This window comes from Vigna unguiculata, chromosome 1 (assembly GCF_004118075.2).
Source record: "Vigna unguiculata cultivar IT97K-499-35 chromosome 1, ASM411807v1, whole genome shotgun sequence".
NCBI lineage: Eukaryota > Viridiplantae > Streptophyta > Magnoliopsida > Fabales > Fabaceae > Vigna > Vigna unguiculata.
The window spans coordinates 680,523-697,853 of NC_040279.1; the positions used below are offsets into that span (position 1 = coordinate 680,523).

The 17,331-nt window shown below is 36.8% G+C and overlaps 1 protein-coding gene across 1 annotated transcript; it reads left to right on the plus strand.

The window, feature by feature from the left end:
• Positions 1–1,170: 1,170 nt before the first annotated feature.
• On the plus strand, positions 1,171–17,221 carry LOC114193285 (chloride channel protein CLC-f). Its single transcript, XM_028083018.1, has 9 exons — positions 1,171–1,896; positions 4,188–4,590; positions 6,252–6,446; positions 13,123–13,577; positions 14,096–14,200; positions 15,040–15,273; positions 15,417–15,629; positions 16,004–16,236; positions 16,771–17,221. The coding sequence occupies exons 1-9, from the start codon at positions 1,534–1,536 to the stop codon at positions 16,850–16,852; spliced, it is 2,283 nt and encodes a 760-aa protein (XP_027938819.1). The 5' UTR covers positions 1,171–1,533; the 3' UTR covers positions 16,853–17,221.
• Positions 17,222–17,331: the final 110 nt, after the last annotated feature.

A 17,331-nucleotide genomic window follows, 5' to 3' on the forward strand; every position in this document is an offset into this window, starting at 1 on the left:
GTCCCTTAAGTTTCAATGAATTTTGGAATTAGTCCATCTTCGAAACTTTATACCAATTTAATCATTCATCTTTAGAAATGCGTGAATTTAGTCATTCTTACCAAATTTTGTTAAGTTTATTTGACATTTTAAACGCAATTTATGATTGTAGTTGAATTGTTTACACCGTTTGACACATTTGACAATAATCTATTTATATCATTAACATATGTCCTACTAAAAGATTAGAAGGAAAGGTGCCCTTGGAAAACTGGTCTGAAGTGAAACCAACAATAGGTCATTTCATGGTGTTTGGATCACTAACATTTCAACATGTGCCTGACCAATGAAGAACTAAACTCGAGGATAAAAGTGAGGCTATGGTTTTTGTCAGATATCAATCTACTAGAGCTTGCAAACTCTTTGATATAGTCATTGAGAAAATGGTGTTAAGCAGACATGTTTTAGTGTTAAAAGATGAGCAATGAGATTGGTGTAAGACCTGAGAAAATTAATAAACGCAGGCAGTGTGAGCCTTTATGACATCTAATACTGACTTATATGATGTGGAATAAAATGAATTCAAATGGTTAAGAGTACTTCATTGTGTTAAGAGGACTTAGGTTTGAGTCCTGTGTGTTATTTAATGAATTATTATTTTAATAATAATATGTTTGATTATGATGAGTGATAATATAATGCTAGATTTATAAGAGTTATCACGAAACATGTATTGATTGGATTGGTTGTGCACTTACCTTAAGATTGAATGAATATCTTGAGATTGGATGAATACGTGAGAGTAAGATTGGATGAATATGTGTTCGATCCTTGTCTTATGAAAAAATGTTAATTGAGTGTGAAGGAAGGCATAATTGGTAATTACACCTTATTTATATGATTAATTGGTCATTTATAAATGATTATTCCAACATTATAGTGGTTTCTCAAATAATTTAGTTGTTATGTACTTTTTTATGTATACAGCAAAGAGATCATTAAACTAACTTTTTTAAATTTAAAGTTACGTTTTGAATATAGTTGATATCTCACCATTTTTCTAATATTTAGTTAAAAAATGTCAAAAACATTGTACTCTGAGTGACTATTAAATTGTAATTGTTATATAACAATTAAATTATGTACCAATTATTATACAACTATTTTTGAAGTGCCACAAATTGGAAATTATGAAAAAAAAGGGTGGACGTTGTTTTCAATCTTGATGAAAACACGCTTTCTGGGAGGGGAAGAAGACAAGGCAGAGAAGGTTGTGTTGTGAGAAGTAAAGAAGACGCAAACAGTGTTTTCGATTTTGATTGAATGCTAAAACAAAGTGATTGGAAACGTGCCTAACGCCATTTCCATTTTATGCGTCACATGGAACAGTGACTCCGCAAGATCCTTTCCTTCTCCTAGGCTCCATTCAAATGGGTTTTGAAATCCACGAGATTTGAGACACGGGTTTTGGAATTCACGCGATTTGAGAAGTGGGTTTTGGAAAGCGGGAGCCTTTGGTTGATGGGTGTGGAAGGAATCTGAGGGAGTTTTTCGATGTCGGAGAACGATCAGCGCCGTCTTCTGGGGCTGTCGGAGGATGACGTGGAAGCTCGAGGGTCGGAATTGGCCGTCGTCAATGGCGGCGGCGGCGGCATCAACAGCAACAACAAAGGTTTGAGGGATTTGTTAAGGTTGCCGGGTCACCGACAGAGTTTAAAGCGCGTTGAGAAGGAAGAAGATAGAGATAGAGACAGGGATAGAGATAGAAGGGAACAGAACCGGCATCACCACGATGTGGATCTTGATTCTTCTGTTGAGGTCCTTGGCGACAGTGCACCTCCTGAATGGGCGTTGCTACTCATTGGTGGCCTCATTGGACTCACAACTGGCCTCTTTGTTGCCTTTTTCAATAAAGGGGTATGCCAAAATTTCTATCTTTTTATCTTGATCTCTCAGTTATTTTTGACTAATAGATCACATGATGGTGGACATAGTCAAATGAATAGTTACCAAGGTTTTAAGATGTAGTTTAACTGGGATCCTTGACTTTGTAGACAAATGTGGATGCAATTATGGTCGTAGAGAGTCCAAAAACCATGACGTTGTGTCAAATTATCTGTCGAGAAATCTGGGTACTTACGGAGTTTTCTCCACCAACCCTCTGTATTGCCTACCAAAATTCACCTAGCACTTAGCTGTGTTATAACGGTGATTGGTGGAAAGCCACAATTCTGCCATATAAACATGCCACTATGGCCTATGCCTCCCCTCTCACACTTGCTTTAGGTGGTTGGCACTTAGTACATGTTGGATTCTCTTTAAAGGAAGTCTTCTAATTATAATGTAACACGTGATGGACAGGGTAATTACAAGAAACATATACCAGAGCCAGGTGCTTGCCAAGTATGATTCCAGTTGCTGGATGTAGAGGGAGACCTATAAAAACTATTGTTGAAACCATTAGGAAGGATTTAGAGGTCTATAGTTTGTGCGTAGACATGATTTATCGTTGAATGGGGTAATTCTATCTGTGTCGCAAATCCTTTCGTTGGTAAAGGCTTGATGGTTATTGCTTTTGTTAATCTCTCTCTAAAGGAGGGTTTTTGAGTTGCTTTGCTTGAGTGGATTTTAGCTTGTTTTTGCGCTGGTTGCTTATAGTGGACTACAAATAAACACTATGGTGCCATTTAATTCATGTAGCCAATTCCAACCATTAGTAAAGTAATTGATGGTCATCATTGTTAATTTCTCACTAGGTAACAGTTTTTGAGATGCTTGCCATTGTGGATTTATGGATGAACTCAATAGTGTCATCTAATTCATGTATCCAATTCCAACCATTAGTAAAGTAATTGATGGTCATCATTGTTAATTTCTCACTAGGTAACAGTTTTTGAGATGCTTGCAATTGTGGATTTATGGATGAACTCAATAGTGTCATCTAATTCATGTAGTCAACTCTATCCATTAATGAAAAGGTTAACAGTGTTGCTGTTGTTAGTCTCTCACCAAAGAACATATTTTGAGTTGCTCGCTTGTTCTTAGCATTGGTTGCACTTTGTTTGTCTTTTTGTTATACAAGTTCATTTAATGGATGCAAGATGTAATGTGAGCGTGGATCTCAGTGGATAGGAACAAAAACATAACATAGTATAATGTTAGTAGAAAGAGTTAGTAAGACTTGTGTTTCAGCAACCCAGATCTTATTTAGACTGTTTGTTTTCTTATTGGACTGCAACTATTGTAGAGCTGTCAAAGTTCATAAGAATTTCTCTAATAATGTTTAAACTTGGAATTGAAGTAAGTAGTGTCTTAAATTATTAGAAGTAGAGGTGGTTTATGAATTAGACAACCCATAATATACGCTGTAGTTATCTTATCTGGTGTATAAAGCATGTGTCTGAACACTTCACCCAACCAGAGTGGCCTTGAGGGTGTATGCATCTTTTTTGTTTTTGTGGATTTTTGTTAGCTTTTATCCTTGTGGAAATTTGCTATCATGTGCTTTGTTGGTCTGCCTCTTCATTGGCTAGCTTCTACGTAATATATATTTTCTTTGGCCAGACATTCTGATCTATTTGCAAAATCCAAGAACAAACATGATATGCTAGAGCTTTGGTGAGTTTGGTCTTGCCCTGCATAAATCATGATTGACTGAAATGATTACAAGTTCCCTTTTTCTTCTATTTCTTCGTTGGAAGCTATATCATCTATAAGTCTTTTTGTAGCTGTTTTTATTTGTTTATTACTTCAATTATTGAGATTACTTTAGTTGGTTTAGTCATGTGTGTAGAGGACCAACTCCTACACAAGCAGCAGTAAGGCAAATAGCTCAGATGGAGGTAGCCTAGTGTTTAGAGGAAGAAGGAGACTACTAAAAATTTTAGGAGAAACAAGTACAATCAAACATTATGATATCATTTGAGCCATGTAGTCGACCCCATCTACTGTAAAAAGGCTTGCTTGTAGTTGTAGACTTTTGTATTCACAATGTTGTCTTGTGAGAATTTGGGCATTTATAAATTATGTTGTCATGGTTTGCAAACTATCTTTGATACCTGTTTTTTTTGTTTCTATCATACATCAAACACCGGAATCATTTGGTTATGGGCTATCTGGTTATACAAATTCTAATTTTACTAACGATCTTTGCCAAACTTGTTGAGGAAGATGATTTATCTGACGTATACTGGAATGTGGTAATCTAGGTGCATATAATACATGAATGGGTATGGGCTGGTACTCCAATTGAGGGTGCTGCCTGGCTTCGTATTCAGAGATTGGCTGATACATGGCATCGAATCCTTTTAATACCTGTCACTGGAGGAGTCATTGTCGGAATGATGTGTGGTTTACTGGAAATACTGGACCAAATAAAGCAATCCACGGCCTCTCAAACACAAGGTTTTGATTTTCTTGCAGGAATCTTTCCGACAATAAAGGCTATTCAGGCTGCAGTTACTTTAGGTACTGGCTGTTCATTGGGGCCTGAAGGTCCTAGTGTTGATATTGGGAAGTCATGTGCCAATGGATTCTCGCTAATAATGGAACACAACAGAGAAAGGAAAATAGCACTTGTTGCTGCTGGTGCAGCCGCTGGAATTTCGTCAGGTAGCCTGCAATATTGTCAAAGTCACTTTTTAAAATGCATTTGATGTTTGTTCATGCTATAATTATAGAAATAAGGTGCTAATCCCATACAATAAGGAATATTGTTATCATTATAAAAATAAGGTGCTGATTCTATTCTATATAACGAGGAATGTCTAGATTATATATGTATTATTAGGATTTTTTTATTTATTCCCATATATCATATCTTTATTGTCAGAGGATATCAAATTTCCTCTATTTATTGTATTGATTCTTTTTTTTTCTCAATATAAATAAAATATCTGTGTTGTCTAAAATGTACATGGTTTCAGCCTAGTTTGTCTCTCTCTATTGGAGTTTAACAGTTCATTTCATATTCTGGTTATTTAAACCTCCTTGAATGTTTTCAATGGTGATTTAATCAACGAAAAATTGCTACAGGAGAAATTTATTTATTGGTTCACCATATGCCTGCCAAGATGTTTGTACTCATTGTAGTTTTTCCTTAATATATCCCAGTATACATGATGTGTTATTAGTTTTTTTCTACCCTTTCTTTTCATAAAAGAAGAATGACAACTGCTATAGCTTGACACTTGATAGTAACAACATAGCTGAACATACCCTGTATAGCATTTCTATTGCAGAGGGATATCTGATCACTATCTTCTGAAAAAATCCCAGCCCTTGCGACTGCCATTCTTCACAGGGTGGTATTTCCTTTTACTGATTAGCTCCCATCACATGTTGAAATTTTCCTTAAAAAATTGCTGTCAATAGGTGAGAACAAAACCACTTAATTACTCCACTGAATATGTCATACTTTTTGATATGGCACTTTGGCATCCCATAATTCCTGCATCCTTATCTAGCACTGCATTTTCCCAATGGCTGCACTCTTAAGTTTCACTCAGCCTTTTTATTCAGAGCCTCCATATGCAGCCCTTTCTAACAACTAGTCCGAGATTTATCTCTCTTTTTTTCCCTTTTTTTTTTTTTTACAAAAGAAACTTGTAAGGAAAAAGAGAATGGACAGTTGAGAAATTTTAAACTTCCCCCCTTAAAGAAACAAAAGAAAAATAACTGTACTGAGAGAAAACTAAGTACATGAACAAACTGCTCCATTCCCTTGATAATGACCATGGACTGAGGTTTGGGAATAAGGAAACTGGCCTTGTCCCAGAAAAGAGGAGAAGAATTTTTGGTTTTAGTTTCTTTCCATTTATTCTTTTTAATTCTAGCTTAACACTCAGCTCAATATTTAGTTACCTGTTGTAAAAGGGTAGGGTCAGACAAGAAAAGAAACTTGGGGTGCTTATATCAGCTATTTTTTCCCCCCTGCTCCTCCCTTCTTGTGACCTAAGAGGATTTGTGATTGATCCTCCTGTTCCCTTTCCCGTCTTAAATTATTCTTTTATGAAAAAAAATGTGTTGTTGATGTTATCTCATAAGTAATGAATTGTTTTAGCTAATAAGTTTGTAGCCATGTGGCATTTAATCTTTCTGTTATGTCACAGGAAATAAGTTGAACTGACCTTAATAACTTTTTGATGAGCATTAAGTTTACTCAATACTCTTTAGCAGCTTCTGAATGATTTTTTATATAGAGCTTTGAATTAAATATAATAAACTGTTATATACAGTTTTCAAATTTTAGCTTTCAATTTTCTTCTCTTCAGGCTTCAATGCACCAGTTGCTGGTTGTTTCTTTGCTATTGAAACTGTGCTGAGGCCTCTCCGAGCAGAGAACTCTCCCCCATTTACAACTGCCATGATTATATTGGCTTCTGTTATCTCATCAACTGTATCAAATGTTTTACAGGGGATCAAATCAGCTTTTACGATACCCGAGTATGATTTGAAATCTGCTGCTGGTACTTTTCTTTAAGCCTGCTTTGTATTAATACATGTAGTTTTCGGTTTGTCATCATATGTGCCTTTTCTCATCTATTATCTCATATTATTGATTCTTTTGACGAGATTAATGGCACAATTCTTGAAGATTTTGGTGAAAGTATTGCATATATGAATTATGAAAAATACTTATGACTTCCTAAGACTTTCACATTTCTTAGTACCTGTTGGAATAATTATTAAAACTGAGTATGGTAGAGTAATTATTAAGTCTAAATCCAAAATCCTAAACCCAATATCTACTAGAATAATTTCTAAGAACATATTTAACTCCTCAACAACATATTGACCTTCAATAACAAAAGATGTCATGTCATGATTTGTTTGTTAAGAGATACAAGTTTATGGGCAAAATCTTAAAGTTGCTAATATCTTCTGCAATAGTACTCTAAGCCTTCTTCCTAAAGGATTTACACATTTTAGCTGTTCTCAGGGTTCCCAAGATATTGGGTTCCGCAGGTTGCCACAGTAGAGCACGAAGTTGAAAATCTTGCTTCTTCCAACACTTTTAATGATATTTCACTTTTATCCTTTTTCAAGTGATCACGGAAACCTTGATCAAGTACCTAAAGCTTAACAGCTGCAAACCAAGATAAATTTTGCCATTAAGCTTTTCTGAAGTAATTGTGGGAGGCACAAAAAAGAGTGGACGGTCCTAAAAACATTTTTGGGGAAGGAAAGGGTAAAAACAGAAACCCATTACACAAGGTGTTCAACATGCTCTACACTTCAACCAGTAGTGGAAAGTGAAAAGAGGGTTGAAAGATGGATCAGAAAGGTAAACAAAACCAAAGGAAGTGATACGGCATTGCTTTGGTGACCAGAAGGTGGTGTGTGGATGTCACACCCCTTGATTGAGCCATGCAAAGAAGCTGCACATGAGGCAGGAGAGAGAGAGAGAGAGAGGTGTATCTTGCAACAAAAGTACAAAGAGAGAGATAACCAAACAATATAAAGTCCACCCTAGGACTCTCACTGACAGATACAACAGAAAACAGCTCTTGCAAAGTTTCTTAAAAGATAACTTAAACTATTCTATCCAGTATTTTTGCCAAAAAACTTCAATAACATTTATAAATAGGCCACTAGTCAATGTATAAATGCAACTCTATAATAATATGTTGGAAATTGTGATCTGGCCATGCAAGTTTTTCTATGTGGTGAAGTGTGAGGACAGATCTTGTGATTTTGACTTCAACTCGAATAGGATTGTCTGTCCAAAATGACTTGACCAGTTCGACTTGACATCCCTTCCCTTGCTTTATATGCACTTGTGTTCTGTATTACTTACCAATATGGGACTTCATTTTTCCACAACTGCATCTAAGTATGGTTGTACTTGAGGAAGTTTAGAGAAAATGAAACAGTGAAAAACTATCACTGTTACTGTTTTACCATTGTTTATATAAGAAAAAATAGGCAGAATACAAAGAGTCATCAGTCCTAACCCTAACCCTAAAGAAGGGATCCCATACATGATAATAAAAGAACATTACATTTCAACACTCCCCCTCAAGCTGGAGCATATAGATCATATGCTCCAAGCTTGGAACATATAAATTGAATTCTAGGCCCTCTTAAAGATTTAGTTAGAATGTCTGCAAGTTGTTCATTAGAGCCGACAAACTCAGTAACAAGATCCTTGGATAGTAATTTCTCTCTAACAAAATGACAATCAATTTCTATATGCTTTGTTCTCTCATGAAACACCGGATTGGAGGCAATGTGAAGGGCTGCTTGATTGTCACAACATAACTTCATCTGCTCATTTTCACAAAATTTCAACTCTTGAAGGAGTTGTTTAATCCACACTAGTTCACATGTAGCTAGAGCCATAGATCGATATTCCGCCTCTGCACTAGATCGAGCAACAACACTTTGTTTCTTACTTTTCCAAGAAACAAGGTTCCCTCCAAGGAATACACAATACCCTGTGGTAGATCTTCTATCAATTGGACAACCAGCCCAATCTGCATCACAATATGCTACAACTTGAGTACTTCCCTTGTTCTCATACAACAATCCTTGTCCTGGGTTCCCTTTCACATATCTGAGAATGCGAATCACAGCATTCCAATGATCAATGTGGGGATTTTGCATAAATTGACTTACAACTCCCACTGGATAAGAAAGATCAGGTCTTGTTATAGTAAGGTAGATGAGTTTTCCAACCAACCTTCTATATCTCTCTGGATCTGAGAAAAGTTCACCTTGATCTCTTGTTAACTTTTGATTTGAGTCCATAGGGCTATCAATGGGCTTGCAATTTGTCAGGCCTGTTTCCTCCAAAATATCAAGAGCATATTTTCTCTGTGCAATGATGACACCTTCTTTTGATTGTGCCACTTCAATGCCAAGGAAATATTTAAGACGACCCAGGTCTTTGGTCTGAAAGTGGCTAAACAAATGGTTCTTCAATTGAGCAATTCTAGTGATATCATTTCCTGTGATAACAATATCATCAACATAAACCATAAGATAAACACATTTGTCGGGAGAAGTATGACCATAAAATACTGAATGATCCGCTTCACAACGTTTCAATCCAAAATTCTGCACAACACGACTAAATTTACCAAACCAAGCTCGAGGAGATTGCTTCAAGCCATAGAGAGAACGACGTAACTTACAAACTAACCCAGACTCCCCCTGAGCAACAAACCCAGGAGGTTGCTCCATGTATATCTCCTCTTCCAGATCACCATGAAGAAAGGCATTTTTAATGTCCAACTGATACAAAGGCCATTGGCGAATGGCAGCCATAGCAAGGAAAAGACGAACAGAACTGGTTTTAGCCACAGGAGAAAAAGTATCACAGTAGTCAAGGCCATAAACCTGAGTATACCCCTTAGCTACGAGACGGGCTTTGAGTCGATCTACAGCACCATTAGGACCAACCTTAATAGCATAGACCCATCTACAGCCCACAGGCTTCTTACCAGGAGGAAGAGAGACAAGTTCCCAAGTCCCACTGTGTTCAAGTGCCTGCATTTCATCAATCATGGCTTGTCGCCATCCAGGATGACCAAGTGCCTCATCAACATTCTTAGGAACCTTAATAGTAGACAAGGAGGAAACAAAAGAGAAATATGGAGGAGACAAACGATGATAACTCAAAAAATTATAAATAGGATGTGGATTACGAGTAGAGCGAATACCTTTTCGAAGGGCAATAGGCCAAGGATGATCGGAGTCAAGAGAAGACGAAGAGGATGAAGGATCCATGATTCGAGAATCTGGTGGAGAAGGATTTGAGTCCAAGGGGTCTTCAGGCAAGGAAGGAGTCCTTGGAGTGCGACGCTGATATGTGAGAAGAGGTGGTTGAACAATGTCATTGTCATTCTGAGTGGGAGGTTGAGTTTCAGGAATGACCAAGGGATCACAGGATGGTAAAGGAAGGACCTGTTGAACAGATGAACTCTCCTCCATGGAGGACAAGAAAAAAGGTGTGTCCTCAAAGAATGTAACATCAGCAGACATATAATACCTTTTGGTTGAGGGAGAATAACATTTATACCCTTTCTGAAGGCGAGAATATCCCAAAAAGACACACTTAATAGCCTTTGCAGAAAGTTTATCAAGACCTGGAGAGACATTATGAACAAAACAAGTACATCCAAACACACGTGGAGAGACACGATACAAAGGATCATTTGGAAAAATTATCGAGTGAGGAACTTTATTTTCAATAGAAGAAGAAGGCATCCTATTGATTAGAAAACAAGCAGTGAGGACTGCATCTCCCCAATGATGAACAGGAACATTAGTATTCAACATTAGAGAGCGTGCAGTTTCAATAAGGTGTCTATTCTTTCTTTCGGCTATGCCATTTTGTTGTGGAGTGTGAGGACATGTGGACTGATGTAAAATTCCATGGGAAGATAAAAAAGAGGAAAACGCAGCAGAAAAATATTCCTTAGCATTATCACTTCTGAGAATTTTAATTGTCTTCCCAAATTGGTTCTTAATTTCATTAAAGAAGGACACAAATATGGATAAAAGTTCAGATCTTTCTTTCATTAGATAAACCCAAGTACAACGAGAGAATTCATCAATGAACGTTACAAAATAGTTAAAACCAAAAGAAGTGACACGACTTGGTCCCCAAACATCAGAATGAATAGTAGAAAAAGCAAAATTACATCGTGTCTCAGACTTTCTAGGGAAGGAAGATCTAACATGCTTTCCTAACTGACACGATTCACAATCTAAGGCTTGAATGTGTTTGAGACTTGGAACCATCAACTTCAACTTGGACAAACTTGGGTGACCCAAACGATCATGCAAAAGTTTTGGGGATGAAGTTGCAAAACAAGATACCGAGGAGCTTGGTTTTAGGAAATAAAGTCCCCGTGACTCATGTCCTTCTCCAATCAGACGACCCGTACCATGTTCCTGTATAGCAAAGGAATTAGCAGTAAAGGTTACAGAACAATTTAAGGAACGAGTCAATTGACTCAAGGAGATTAAATTGTAAGAACAATGAGGAATGTACAAAACAGAATTTAAATTTAGTGAAGGAGATAAAGAAACTTTGCCAATTCCTTGAGATGCCACTTTGGATCCACTTGCAACAGTAATAAAATGAGGAATTTTGGGAGAGGATATGGAGGAAAATGAGGAAATGTTACCAGAGACATGATCGGAGGCACCTGAATCAAGAATCCATGGACTAAGACCTTCCACAGATTGAGAAATGCATGCAGTTGACATTGAAGAGGATGGGCCAGGATTGTTGGACTTCTCAGATTTGTACCTCAAAAATTCTTGGTACTCTTCATCAGAAAATCTAGATTCTGAATGATCAGACTTGGACACATGAGCAGCTTTATCAGGAAAACCATGTAAGGAATAACACTTGTCTTGGGTATGGCCCATTCTATTACAATATGAGCATTGAGGACGCCCACTTCGACCACCACGTCCTCCACGGTTGCTCCGACCTCCTCCTCTTCCTCGTGGTGCTACCATTGCTGATGTTTCAAAAACATCAATTGAACTTTCATCTTTGACCAAGGTAGGTACACGAAGAAGTCTAGTAACTAAGTTGTCCATTGAAGGAATTTGATCACCAGCTAAAACTTGATCACGCACATGATCAAAACTCGAGTGCAGGCTCCTCAAAATTAAGACCATGTAAAACTTATCAAGTTTTTTATTGATATCGTCTAATGAATCAGCTACAAAAAAACTCTTCAATTCTTCTACCGCAGCCCTAGCCTTTCCTATATGAGAAACCATATCATGATTGATTTGCTTGAGTGAGGCTACTCTTTGAGTTGCATCAAAGAGGCGCTGAATGTCGTTAGCAAAAATGTCTTGTGCCCTTTTCCAAAAAGAGAAGCATGTCTTGTAAGGTCTCAAAATGTCTAAGACCCCTTGCTCAACCGATTGCCATAAAACAGCACACAACTGAAAATCCAATTTCTGCCACTTAGGTTTCTCTTCCTCTGAAATAGTAGAGACCTCTTTTTCAAGATGATCATGATAGCCTTGACCAAGAAACCACAACTCCACCGAAGCTGACCAAGAGGAGTAATTTTTCCAGTTCAGTTTTGCAGAAGTAATAATAGGAGTAGCTGACAGAGAGGGAGCCATTCCAGCAGCCGCAGAAGCCATTAAAAAAAAACTTAACTTTTGAGAAGAAACCCTAGGTACAAGCTATGGCCACCAAAACAGAGAAACAAGAGCACAAACAGATCCAGGAGGCTCCGGCGAGTCGAACGACAGTGGCGCGGTGCGATTCCGGCGCCGGGAAGGCGGCGCGTGGTGAACACGCGCTTGAAGGCCGCCGGAGAGTGGCGGCGCGTGGCGGAGCGTGCGGAGGATTCCGGGGACGTGACTTGCGGGGATGGGTTGCGCTTCTCGAGGCGCACCTAACCCTGACTTCGCCGGAGAAGACACGCCGGCGGCGACGGCGGCCGGCAGGGCGGACGGTGGCGGAAGACGGCGGACAAGCGGCGAACGGCGACAGTCACTGTGACAAACAGTGAAGAGGAACCAGAAAAGATGTTCTGGCTCTTGATACCAACTTGAGGAAGTTTAGAGAAAATGAAACAGTGAAAAACTATCACTGTTACTGTTTTACCATTGTTTATATAAGAAAAAATAGGCAGAATACAAAGAGTCATCAGTCCTAACCCTAACCCTAAAGAAGGGATCCCATACATGATAATAAAAGAACATTACATTTCAACAGTTGTCCAGTTGTGATTCGCCTTCAATTTGTACCATACTTAACCCGTATGACATATATGTCTTGAGAAGGAGTGTTAGAGATGTGGATTATGTCTGTCAATGTATCACTAAATATAGTAACTAATAATTGTCTGGTATTTTTGTATTCATGAAGGTTGAGTATGTGTCATAATTGCGAAACAATTTTCATTATATTCTCTTTTCTCTCTCTCTTACACAAATAGAATTATTTATTTTACTTTATTTTTTCTCGTCTTTTGAAATGTTTTATGCAAAAAAGCCTTGATGACATTGTATAGAACTGAAACGTTTTTGACTATGCTCCATGTACATAAGCTCTATTGTCTACCAGTATTAAGCTCAACTATTTGTTTTTCAATAGAAGAGAACCTTACCATGATTCTTGAGTCTGATATGTGATCATGATGTTGCTTGCAGAGCTACCTCTATACCTGATATTGGGAATGCTTTGTGGTGTTATAAGTGTGGCCATGACTCGTTTGGTTGCTTGGTTCACCAAATTTTTTAAGTTTATTCAGGATAAATTTGGCATTCCTACTGTGGTCTGCCCTGCTTTAGGTGGCTTCGGGGCTGGGATTATTGCTCTTAAATATCCTGGAATATTGTATTGGGGTTTCACAAATGTGGAAGAAATTTTACGTACTGGAAAGAGTGCTTCAGCCCCTGGAATATGGCTTCTAACTCAATTGGTAGTTTCTAAGGTCATTGCAACAGCTCTTTGCAAGGGATCTGGGCTAGTTGGTGGTCTTTATGCACCAAGTTTAATGATAGGTGCTGCAGCTGGTGCTGTATTTGGAGGCTTTTCCGCTGAAGTTATTAATTCAGCAATTCCTGGAAATGCTGCTGTTGCTCAGCCCCCGGCATATGCTCTGGTAAGATGACTATACTGCAAGAGTATGTTTGGTTTGGGAAAGAAAGTGAAAAGAATGAAAGGAGAAGTAAAGAAAAGGAATCAAAAGTAAGATGATTTTTCAAATTGTTTGGTAAGGAAGAAAAGAAAAGTAAAATGTAGAATAAAAAACAATTATTTTAATGAATAAAAAGCTGATAAGTAATACTTTTATAATTTCATCATTGAAATATTAAAATATTGAGTCCTCAAATCATATTATATATAATTGTTTTATTTCTTCTTTTTTTATTCTTATATGTTTTGAAAATAAATTCTAACATTAAAAGAAAAAATTATTTTATTTTAATATTTTCAATTATTTATTATTCTTAAAAAACTCACTGCAAAATGCAAAGTTTTGGGAGGCTGCTGGAGATCCTTCTTCTGCTGGCTTTCTGTCCAGTGTAGGAAGGATTTCTTTTAATGGGTTAATGCTAACAGTAATATTCATTTGACTGATAAAGATTCGATAGTTACAAGTTAGTCTAACTTCTGCAGGTTGGAATGGCGGCTACATTAGCATCTGTTTGTTCTGTTCCTTTGACTTCAGTTCTACTTCTGTTCGAGCTGACAAAAGATTATAGGATACTGCTTCCACTCATGGTAACCCTTCACTGAAATTCTCTTAGCAAAATAAGAAAATTGCAGTTTGTTGCATGTGTAGTTTTCCGCTGTTCTGCAAGTTTCTACGACTAAGAAAGATGAGTCAATCTCAATTGTAAAAAAGAAGTGTCTAGTGTAAATCTCTTTCTTTTTGGCAGCTGAATTATTAGAGATTATTGGTATACTGACACAATTCCAGCGTCATATTGATGGCTATCCATAATTCCATATATCTTATATTACACCGTCGCAAGAGAAATTCTTTCTTTATGATTTTGTTGTGTTTCGATATGAAGTTGAAATGTATATTATCGTTTTCATCTATGCAGTTACAGAAGAATTGCATAATTTTCTGTTACTTCAAATTCATGTGTAGGCATTATTACTTATGTTGGCGACTTTCTCTTTTCGATGCAACCTTCTTTCCTTTTCACACAACTCATAATGCCGCAGTTGCTTAATGAAATTAGTATTTTCTTTTTCAACATCCATGTTTGGTATCTCGACTTAAGTGAATGAGAGAGAGCATTGATTGAGTGATGCTGTTTTGCATATTTTAGCAAGGGATAAATTATTCAAGTTTTTAGTTGTTGTGAAATTTGCCCAAATAGCAGATATTTGTAATTAGCGTTAATACTTCTGTTTCAACTACTCTACCATTGTAAATGCATGTAGTATTTTATATCAGTCAGAACCTGTGGCTTTAACTTTGAACCTCAACCTTGTTTTATTCAGGTTTCCCATCTCCCTTAACTTTTAAATTAGTCATCTTTTTAATGTAGTGAAAATTGCTTATATTTTATTATTCTCATATTTGTCTTTGTGAATCTTGCCCTCAGGCAGCTGTTGGATTGGCAATATGGGTTCCTTCAGTGACAAACCAGGCGAAGGAGAGTGATACACCCGATGCAAGTAGCTCACTAAGAGGATATTCTCCAGTTTCACATGCTGGAGATGATAATGAGGGTAACTGGAGACAAGTTAATGATGGGAATGATTTAGAGCTCCATGTTGTTGGGGATGGCGCTGATCTTGAAACAATTGACAAGGAACTTCTTCTTGACAATCTTCAGGTTGAGAAAAAGATTTTTCGCATTTCCTTTTGATGATTTCCGTTGTCAATCTTTCGGTGATAGCTCTGCAGTCTGTTGATTTCTTATCTTGTTTTTTGATCTGTAAATCCTGTTGCCTTGACTCTATTATTATTGGTTATCAGGTTTCTCAGGCAATGTCGAAACAATATTGTAAGGTTTTGTCATCTGCAATCCTGAAAGATGCAATAAAATTGATGCATGACAGCCAGCAGAATTGTGTGCTGGTAGTTGATAAAGAAGATTTTCTAGAAGGAATATTGACATATGGTGACATAAGAAGGTGTCTGTCTCAGGAATCTCATGACCCTTTGAAGAGTGGATTAGTGGTTGTGGATGTATGTAGAAAATGCCCCTGCTATTTATCTTTTTGAGAGCCATGTCTGCTTGTAAAATGTTATAGAAACATTTTTTTTTCTAAGTTGTATAATTCCTGCAAAAGAAAAACAAATGTTGGCAAAAACTGTTTTCTGAATACTTTTTTGCAACAAACTGGACTTAGAAAACTGTCTTCAAGATTTTGGAGTTCTAATACTGCTTTTTTTAAATGAACTGCTGAGAAAATACATTACTGAAATTCATGTCTGGATCTTCATGCTATACTTCTAGGATAGAATTTTCACTAATTTATTCTTGAAGATGTTATTTATTATACTGTCTGTGTTCCATTGTTGCAAATCTCTAATGATAATTCAAATTGGATATTTGACAGTCAAACACATGCCTTGTTTCCTCTGTTTGTACTCGAGGGATGAGCTATCGTGGACGAGTGCGAGGAATTTTGACCTGCTATCCCAATACTACCTTGGCTATGGCCAAAGAGTTGATGGAAGCCAAGGGCATTAAGCAATTACCAGTGGTTAAACGTGGTGGAGATCAGAATAGAGAAAGAAAGAGGAGAATTGTTGGTCTTCTTCATTATGATGCACTATGGCAATGTCTCAGGTTTTTCTTACAATCTGATACTTGTTTATTATACTCTTACACAACACCAAATCTGGGTTTCCCTTTGCAGCTTATAAAGTGCTTTTCATCTGTGCCCTTTGGATCTTTATGTTGTTACTGTGGCTATTCTTTTTCCATTATAAAACTAGATAGCTTAATTAGTAGTTGAGCATATAGAAATGATGTTTAATATCTTGCAACTTTCTAGTTTTTTGAATGAAAGCTGGTTTTTGAACAAGGGTTTGTTGGAGGAAACTTCTCCATAGGCACTTTTAGATGAAAAAAACTAGAACAAAAGAAATCAATTTGTTCATGAGTTAAAGTTAATCTATGAAAAAGTTAAAATCAGATTTTTGAGAAGCTAATGTAAATTAGTCTATGCAGAAGCTAATTTTAGTTTAAGGAAAAATTCTCTGAAATACATATCTTGAGTTTATCCAACCAAATTCTATCCATATATTTAACCTTTTCTTTTGATAGTCTTTAATACATTTGAAGAACCTAAGGAGTGATTTTTGTATGTTTAATGTGCAGGAAAGAGATTAATCACAGGCAAACAGCATATCAAAATATGACAGATAACAGTTTGGCAGTGACAACAACAAATGGGCATTAATTTTGTGGTCAATCTTTTTGGTTGGCTTGAAAAGTGAGACTATATATAATTGATGTATATTGTAGTGCCAAAAAAAATGGTCATTTGATAAGGAAGAAAATATTTCCAACCCCCACAAGTTCTAAATCATAGCCTCAGATTCTTTTGCATAAATTAGGACACTGCAGCGTGTAAAGTAAGTAACTCTATAAGAGGCAAAGGACTATGGAATGGAATGGAATACAAAGGGAAATACAAAACAAGTGTTGTTTTAAACACTCAAAATGCTCCCTTTTGTACTTCTCATCTTCCTTACCCCATATAGGGGCAATTTATAACTATTTGTCTGATTAAAAAGGTAAAAATGGATCAAAGTTAAATTTTTATTGAGGTTTTTCTTTTTGGATAATTTCTTCTTAATTTGTTGAAAATAAAGAATTGAATTAAATTGTTTCTTCTTCACTGTTTTTGTTGTTCTTCAAAACCAAACGTTATATGTG

Excerpts from the sequence above, each read along its gene's own strand:
- LOC114193285 (XM_028083018.1), top strand. The coding sequence starts at position 1,534 with ATGTCGGAGAACGATCAGCGCCGTCTTCTGGGGCTGTCGGAGGATGAC. Across the intron at positions 6,447-13,122 it reads TGATTTGAAATCTGCTGCTG|AGCTACCTCTATACCTGATA; the intron begins GTACTTTTCTTT and ends TGTTGCTTGCAG. Across the intron at positions 15,274-15,416 it reads TTCTTCTTGACAATCTTCAG|GTTTCTCAGGCAATGTCGAA; the intron begins GTTGAGAAAAAG and ends ATTGGTTATCAG.